Source organism: Sinocyclocheilus anshuiensis, unplaced genomic scaffold (genome assembly GCF_001515605.1).
Source record: "Sinocyclocheilus anshuiensis isolate Anshui unplaced genomic scaffold, SAMN03320099.WGS_v1.1 scaffold283, whole genome shotgun sequence".
Lineage (NCBI taxonomy): Eukaryota > Metazoa > Chordata > Actinopteri > Cypriniformes > Cyprinidae > Sinocyclocheilus > Sinocyclocheilus anshuiensis.
Genome location: NW_015549605.1, coordinates 1,494,291 through 1,503,275, shown reverse-complemented (window position 1 = coordinate 1,503,275; position 8,985 = coordinate 1,494,291). Strand labels below are relative to the sequence as shown.

General features: G+C 40.1%; 1 protein-coding gene across 4 annotated transcripts in view; it reads right to left on the bottom strand.

Annotated features, from left to right (window-relative positions):
- Positions 1–8,985, bottom strand: part of scube1 (signal peptide, CUB domain, EGF-like 1) — a 71,382-nt gene that overhangs the window by 30,951 nt on the left and 31,446 nt on the right. For 2 of the 4 annotated variants that reach the window (XM_016447472.1, XM_016447473.1), the window contains exons 6-7: positions 8,043–8,159; positions 2,020–2,109 (exon numbers count right to left, since the gene is read on the bottom strand). In XM_016447472.1, the coding sequence (XP_016302958.1) occupies positions 2,020–2,109; positions 8,043–8,159 (207 nt within the window). The remainder of the gene's footprint in view (positions 1–2,019; positions 2,110–8,042; positions 8,160–8,985) is intronic. The other 2 variants (XM_016447474.1, XM_016447475.1) reach the window with 1 other exon arrangement.

Here is an 8,985-nt window from a genome sequence, read left to right as displayed (position 1 = left end):
ATTAATTGATACATTAAGTATCATTTGCACCTTTTTACAAAGGTGTGTTTGAACTAAGAAATTGATGTTTCCTTCAGGCTGTAGATCTGCTGAATATCAAATGGTACCATTGTCACGATTTCGGTGGGGTCTACTTGGGCTTTGTTATCATGGAGCACATGGCCTTTTGTTTTGACGGCTTGCCATGTGCTTTGCTGTCATCCTGGTGTTCACCCCGCCCCTCTTTTATTGACTTTTTGATTCACAGTTTCAATAAACTTGGAATTTGTTTTCACCTGCTATTGGACCCCGGTCTCGTTTCTGACAATGTTACAAAAAGAGCATAGAGATCATATACAAAAATAAGAAAATAACTTAAAAAAGCTCCAGCCCATCCATAAAACATTCCTAGGCATTGTAGGATGCAAAAAAGGAACAGAAACACATTACAGGGAAGAAAATAATTAAATATCAGCTCAAGGGGGGCAGCAAACTCAAACTGAAATGAGGGAGAAGCAAAGGAGGGTTAACCTTTTGTCTTTCTTCAACACAGCTACAGTACTACAGGGAGGAGAAAGTACTGTCATAAACCAAATACACTATTTCAGGTATTATTAGAGAAAGAAGGAAGGTGATAAAGATTGAAAGAAAGAAATGTATGCATCATCAGGTTCCTGGGTGTACCTAAATTTGTCAAAAGCAATCGGTAGTGAGAAATGTATGAACCGAAAACTGGACTGAATGTTGGTTCATGAATTCAAGGACAAATGGCTAAATGGCTGATATATTTCAGGGATTTGAGTTTGTGTGAGTTATCTTCTCTCTCTTAGGAGAGCTAAATGTAGCAGATGGACTGGAAACCAAAACTTTATTCTGCATTTCTGTTCGGCACCCTGGAAACGATCATTCTTCTATTAAAGACACATTACAGTCAACATGAAACCAAAGTTGACCTATTTACTTTCTTAATACGTTCTTGGTCTTAATGTGAGCAATTCATCAATGCACAGTATTATTGTTAGAAAAAGGCATCCAATAGAATAACTTGCTTTGTCTGTATGACTTTCTTTTTCTGTTAAAGGGTCATGAATTACACCATTTTTCCAGCCAATTCGAAGTAGTGGTGCATTACAATTTTTTTCATATTAATCACAAAAAATTGTACAAAAAGTATTTTGGTATTTAACACCCATTTTTCATGACCAATCAATGCTCAACTGATAAAATCAAACCCTACATTTTTCTAATTGAAGCTCGACTCAATTAGAAAAGCGCAAGTATGAAAGTAAAATGGGTTTGGCATTTCATGTTGACTTTAAAACAGGGAGAGCATGGAGAATAGAAACACTCTTAATGGTGAACAAATTTACAGACACTAAGTTTATGGAGCGCAGATGACAGAGGGTAAATGCGGGCAGATGATAAATGCCAATGTTTAATTTTTTAGAACACATACTATTAATAGAGCGTAAAAAATGATGTCAGGCATCTTCCGCTGCGGTTCACCACAGCCCACAGCATCCTATGATGTGGAACGGTCTGAACCAACCCTCATGTCATTCTTCTTCCATAAAATTATCCTGCCATTATTTTCAGTATTCAGCCCACAAATGTTCCTCCAGTTCAACTAATCACTGTCTAAAACTGGCCTAATGTTGAAGTCATACAGTGAAACGTTCAACTGGAAAAGCGAGGATTGGTTTACTATCCAGTGTAGAGAAACCCAGTGTCATTTTTGTTGCCGTCTTTGGAAACGGGAGTGGATGGAAGCGGTCAGTTGTTAGTCGTGTTGTTTTGTCAAAGAGAAGAGGCGACGGCATCGAAGACAGTTTGAGGAGAGTGCAAAAGGAATCTTGTCATGTTTGAAGGGACATTTCTCTAATTTGTAGTAGGGTCAGACACAGAAATATCGAACTAGTGACCTCAGGGGTGGGGCAAAGGAAAGCAAAGCAACTCAAACAAACTAAAGGACAGAAAGAAAGGAGGGGGTAGAAGTACAAGCGCCATGGCAACACATAGAAAGAGGAAGAAAAGAGTTACCCATAAGTAGACGACGTTTCACCCGCTTGTCCACATCAGCTACTGACGTGGTATTGAATTCAGAGCTCTCAATTGCAGCCTCATCTTTCTCTAAAACACAAGTGACAGGGGACAAACAGGGAGGAGTAGGTTAATGAGAAGCCCAATGTCCATCGCCCGCACAGACAGCCCCTCTACAGGCCGACCCGCCTCTGGCGACACGCCCCCGCTGACGTGGACGTAGACGCCGGGACGCGGGCTGCCTGACCATTGGCGTTTGAGCCCAAACCAAAGCCAAGAGGCGTAAAGCCATGAAGAAGTGCAAATAACCCTGTTAGTGTTAATCACATGAACAAATTAAAGAATATCAAGATCTCCCGAAATGAGGGAAAAAAACGAACATGGGAATGTGGGAGGAGCTTAACAAAAGGTGGACAGGGATTGGACGGGAGGGACTGAGATTGACAGTAAGATGCTGTTTCCGTTGTAGTTCGTCTTCCATATCAAACGGCCACTTGTTTACCTCAGCAACAGAGAGGACAAGCAGTGGAGGAGGGAGAGCGAGAGAGAGATAGAGATGCAGAAACAGAAGGGGAAGGATGGATACAAGTCAAACTGCATGATCATGAGATGATGACAAAACAGGACACAGAAAGGACACACTCAGTGACAGAGGAAGAGCTGAAAGGAGGATGACATGAGAAGGATGGAGGTCTCATGGTGGGATCCATGAGAGGAAGGTGGGGCATGCCGAGAGGTGGATGAATGAAAGAGTCTGGGGCAGCGCTGGTTGCCTGTTTGTCTATGGAACACATATTACAACTGGCTTTGACAGTCGAGTCAATGCAGAAAACCACTTTCCGAGTGTAGGGAACGGCCGGGCGCATGTCGTGAGGACGGTAATGGCTTCCGAGCATGCAGATACAAGCACAGGATTAGTGTTAGAGTGTAAGGGGGCGGGGTTCTGGGCCGAAGGGAGCAAATCCTGAATGGGTGGAGGCAAGAAGGGCCAATCAGGATGTGGACGTCTGCCTTAAAGGGACAGTTCACCCCAAAATGACAGTTCTTTCATTATTTCCGTTCCAAAACCAGTCTGAATTTCATTTTTGGTAGAACCCAATAGTAGATACTAAACAAAATGTTCACACTGCTCTTTTCTGTTAAACGAAAGGGGAATGAGACTGTCAAGCTCTAAAAAACGCACCATAAATGCAGCCCGTCTGACAATATTTGTAGGCTTCTGAAGACATAAGTTTTTGTTTGCTGAAAATCATCTTATTTTTGTTTGCATAGATTCAAATATGGTGCATCAAGATGTGTCATGCCAGGTTTAATGTCAAAGACATACGTCTTGATGTGCCATATTTGAATGTACGAGTTCAAAGTTTTTGATGCCGTATGATAACTTTGTGTAAGGAACAGACCAAATGATAAATCTTTATTTGCTGAAAGTCATCTTATTTGCGTTTGCATAAATTCAAAAATTACGCATCGAAATTGAGACCTGTGACTAGATTTTTTGTGATTTTTTGTTGTTTTTGAAGCTTGACAGCATTTGTCCCCATTTACTTTCATTGTACGCAAGAAAAGCAGCATGAACATTCTTCCTCTTTTTTCCACATCTTCTATTGCATTGCACAGAAGAAATTAAATCAAAAAGGTTTGGAACAATATGAAGAAGAGTAAATGTCTTTGGGTGAACACTCCCTTTAAGATCAGGCACTGAAAGTCTGTTTGTCCTCCCGTCTTCAGTCACAGACTGGAGGACACTAGAATAACGTTGGGTGCACATGTTTATAGAAATCTGTCTGTACTATTTGTGTGTTTATGATTTGCATGTATACAGACTTGGCTCTGACTGGCCCCATTTAGAGGACTCCACCAATCAGAGGTTGGAGTGAGTGCGATGTCACAGAAACAATGATTAAATAAGCAAAAGACAAACTTATCAATAATCCACTACCTCTAATGTGACTACAGTAACCATAAAAAAGCACAGAGGGGTTACTATTAATGTTTTTTACCAATAAAGAAGGGAAAACAACGGAATAGAAAGAAATTTCACACTGACAAAACCATGCAGGCGAATGACAGCTCGTGCGTTAGTGTGAGAGGACAGGAAGTGAGCCGATAAGAAGAAAGCGAGAGTGCAGGGAGAAGGAAAACATGCAACTAGCATGAGGAGGAGAGAGCTCTAAACGCTCTAAATGAAAAAAAGAGTGACAGATGAAAGTGGAGTGGAGGCCAGTTTTGCATTGTTTAGCGACTCTTTTTATTCAAGGTTGCAGATGGGGTTGGTTCATGCTTGTTGTGGGAGGGGGTCAAGGACGAGGAGATGCCATTGGCTGGATGATTTCAGAGGGTCAGGCAGGGGGCAGGACTGGTGTACAGATTGGCTGGTCAGAGGGGATGCTGTTTTCTGATTGGTGGGGGCGCTACAGTTGATCAGGCTGCAATTGAGAGGTGCGTTTAACCCGTTTTACCCTTTCTTTCTTGCATTCGTTAGTAGATTTGCTTATAAACCTCTTTATTCCAGTCAGAATCACCCTTTAAATTGCAGACAAGACAGGCAATCAGTAACTTTCACCAGAGAGGCAGGAGGAAGAGCAGGAAGCCCATGAGACACGGCACATACGGGAGCGAAAGGGGGATCCTAAAGGAGCGCTAAACACACAGACCACAGCAAGGGTCCAAAGAGACAGAGAGAGAAGTAGAGGAGGAGGAGGAAGAAAGGAGGAGAGGGGAGACAGGGATGGGGTGGGAGCAGTCTCTACACTCCTCTTCTGGTCCCTGCGGCCGTTTGGTGTTGCTCCGTGGAGGCTGGAAAGGAAAAGTTGATTGAGTTTGATGGGAGAGAGCTTGCTCCGGGCTCTAAGCTGCCAGAGAGAGAAGAACCAATCCAGTGTATGGCAATCAGCAGGTACAACAAAACACAATTTTGTGCTTATGATCCTGTGGCCAATGGAAGTGTGTGTATACAACCATAAAAAAAATAGCTGCTTAACAGATTCATATTCATTGCTAAAAAGCTAACTATTTAAAGCCATAGTTCACTCAAAAATCAATATTCAGTCATTTTCTCACCCACATGTCGTTGCAAACCTAAATGACTGACTTACTTTCTTGCAAGAAACTAAAGAAGATATTTTGAAAGATCACATTTTTTTCCCACACACTCAGAAAAAAGGTACAAAAGCTATCACTGAGGCGGTTCCCTTTTAAAAGGTACTAATATGTACCTTTAAAGGGTCCAAAACAGCAGTGGACCCTATTTACTTTTTATTTCAAAAAAAGTTCTTTCAAATATATTATTTTATTAATTCACAGAAGAAAGAAAATCATACAGGTTTGCAATGACATTTTCCTTTTTGGGGTTAACTATCCCTTCAAACGGTGCACAGTTTTCCTTTCATTAAAATATTTTGTACAAAAAAATCTTAAATAGTAGAAGAAAAATACGTACAACCACATGAGATTAAGTCAAAACAATTGCATAATAAAAGCTGTTTTACTCTACAAGCCACCTCACAATGGTCACCATTTTGAGATCACGTGACCAGCCAAATAGTACTTATTTTATCTCTGTAACCATCCCGCTGGACAATTTAGCTTGTGTAAAACTCAATCATGCCTAATTATAAATAAGGCATTTGTGCATTTGCATCCATGCCATTAAGTTCAAGATGACTGACATACTGGCACAACATAAACAAAGTGCACCTTCAAATACACTTTTAATGTCACTAAAGATCTTGGAATATCTGAGTGTGAGGATCTGATTGGTCACACTCACACTGCGGTGCGATAAAAGACATGTAAATGTGTTTCCTGTGCTCTTCTGATGACCCTTCACTTGCTCACAAGCCCATTTGAGCCCATTAAACCCACCTGCCAACTACAAAGTCTCAATCTCCTCATTGCAACGTTTTAGTCCCAGCTCATGTGCACACACACTGTCTGGAAGGTTTTATGCTTACGCACACCTTGAGTAATGATAACGACTGATCTAAATGTTAAACTTGGGGCGTATGTAGTCTCGTAACAGGAAGAAACTTTCATCAGCTAATGATGTGGTAGCTGGCCTACAGTTTCAGCAAGTTCATTGAGGAAACAGCAAAGGCTTGTGAGAGCCAAATGACATAAACGATGCTCTTTGGAACTCATGCACACACACTGGCACAACAACACATAAAAGCCAGTCAAACATCGCAGAGGACATGAGGTTCACCCTAAGAAAACAAGCATGAAAATTAAACTTACCTGCAGCTGAAAAAGAAAGAAAACCCCTTTTCCTCTTCATTTCTGAAGTATTGCCCCTGGATGCAGCCGCACCCGCATGGCGTATAAAGTTTTCCCTTTCTGCAAATGTGGCAGAACTCCATTGGCTTTTCCACCATTATCAGGATGATGAATGTGTTTTGCACATAGAGAGTTCAGCGATGAAATTTCCATCATCGAGCTCATCTTCCCAAACCGACACAAGTACACACATCTCTCTCTCACCCAACCCATCCTTATGTACTTTCACTAGAGCAAAGGTACAGCAGAAGTCTCATTTTCTGCTCTAATAGTCGCATGGAGCTGTGTGCGTGAGACAATGAGAGCATGAAAACCAGACGAGAAGACGAATGACCAAATTAGCGGTGTCGCTCCCTGAGTGTCAAAACTAATAGGCTTTTCCATCATTGAATTAGCTGCTAACTGCTAAAGCAAGCATTGGAAATCACTGCCATCCAGATTTGATGCTCTCATGAATGCCACATGGGCTGGGATTTGCAGATGAAACATGAAACATGAGCTCAATCTGTAAGTTTTCTCTTCTCGTCATCATTACTAACGACAAACCTGTCAAGTCATATTTAAATGTATGCACATTTCATTAGAGAGCATTTTTTGGGTCATTTTAGTAGCTTTATTAGACAAAATAGTTACACTTCTCTTATACATCTTATAAAAGTGAATGAAAACAGGGGCTGTAAAGCTACAAAAAAGGTACATACGCCATATGCACTGATATTAAAATTTTGTCTGATACTGATGATTTTGCTACATATATGTTACGAATATACGAATATTGTCATTATAACATTATAATCTACAGTACAAAAATGAATAGTCCTTCTAAAATAAAGATTATATTTAATAGTGTTATGAAACTATTCATAAATTATTCATGTTTATTGAACTTTGAGCCTTAGGCAATCTAAATGTAGAAATATGCTGCAATGAGCATGCACAAATATAAAAAGCAGTATATCCCATTTATCATGCATACCTACAAAAAAAACACTATAAAATTATATGCAAATATAATTTGCATTTGTGCACATTAAACACTGTGCTTTAAAACCACACCAGATTTATTGGTGAACAAAAATTAGATTTGAGACTTTTATGATTTGTAACTTCTATGGTGCTTTTATATTACTTTTGTAGCTCAACAGCCTCCACTCATTGATTTCACAGTATGGAAAGAGATGTGCGAATCTCCTTTCATATTCCACGGGAGACAAAAAGTCATACAGGTTTGGCATATTATGAGGGTGAGTAAATAATGGCAGAATTTTCATCTTTGGGTGAACTATGCCTTTGCTTCATGACTGGAGGACGCTACAATGCATATGTTTATAGAGTCTCGAACCACAAGGAAGTAGTTCGTTCCTGGATGCCACATGGGCTGCGATGTGGGGTGCTCGTCTTTGAGACGTGAGGCCAATCTTTGGGGTTAGCCGTACCCAATGCACCCTCTCACCGCAGCGTACCGGGACCCTCAGTGCGGAAACTGTGATATGGACCATTCGGCCGGCCTACAAAAACTCCTTCAACAAACATTCTGTCCAATCTGTCAGAAACAGCCCTGCACTTATAACCCTGGTAAAGCTCACTCACCTCACTCTCTCCCCTGTGCTCATTGTGTAAATATGACGAGGCCAAGGTTTCTGTGAAGAACTTTGCTAGAAGAGCTAAACGGCAGTGTGTGTGTGTGTGTGTGTGTGTGTGTGTGTGTGTGTGTGTGTGTGTGTGTATGAGAGAGAGCGACTTACCAATGCAGGTCTTGCTGTCCGAATGCAGGGCATATTTCTGATGACATCCACACACGGGCCCCACGTCGGTGTCATCGCATGTGTGTTGGCAACCACCATTTCCATAGTTACATGTCACTGGTAACACACAAGAACTGTGAGGAGGGCTAAAAAGAAAAGTGTACCGGACACCCTTTTAATCAAGGTACATATTTAGTCATGGACAGATGGAGAAAAATGCTAAATAAAAATGTATATAATCTTGTATATTTAGGATAGAAAAATAAACTTATGTCCAGTAATATGTCCAGTATCTTTTGTTGTTGTGAAAGTGCTTTGGCTGGACAAAGAGACTTACCGGATATTTCACATCTAATACATTGTGCAATACTTTGAATGAACAAGAATTTCAAGGACTTTGGTCCACGGTTTTCCCACTAACATTAAAAATAGAAGAATGACGAATTGTAGATGAAAGTTCTCCAGATGTTCAGGCCAGAGCCACAGCACTATAACTAATACATCCTTGACAGATCAGTGGCTGAGGTGGTTTGTTTAAGGAGAGATCAGTATTAGAGGACAGACTAAAATCAATCCGTAAACCTGTTGTTTAGCTTTGATGCCACCAGCCATTTTCCTTTGAGATGTATATTGAGAAGCCAACTTGTGGCCGAAAGGAAAAACGAAGGGATTTTTCATACCACTTGAAAAGAATCTAAACAAGTGTTATTAACTTGGATGAGATCAATACATACATGATGACATTATAATTTGTAGCTACATCAATTATAATTATGTGGTCATTTTAAATCAAGTATTTTTTCCCCTTTTATTAAGGTTTTATACCTGAAATAAATACAATTAAAAATACTATTAATTAATACAATAAAAATATATATTATAAAATAATTTAATTAATAAATTAAAAAATTAAAATAATAATTATAAATTATAACATTTTTTT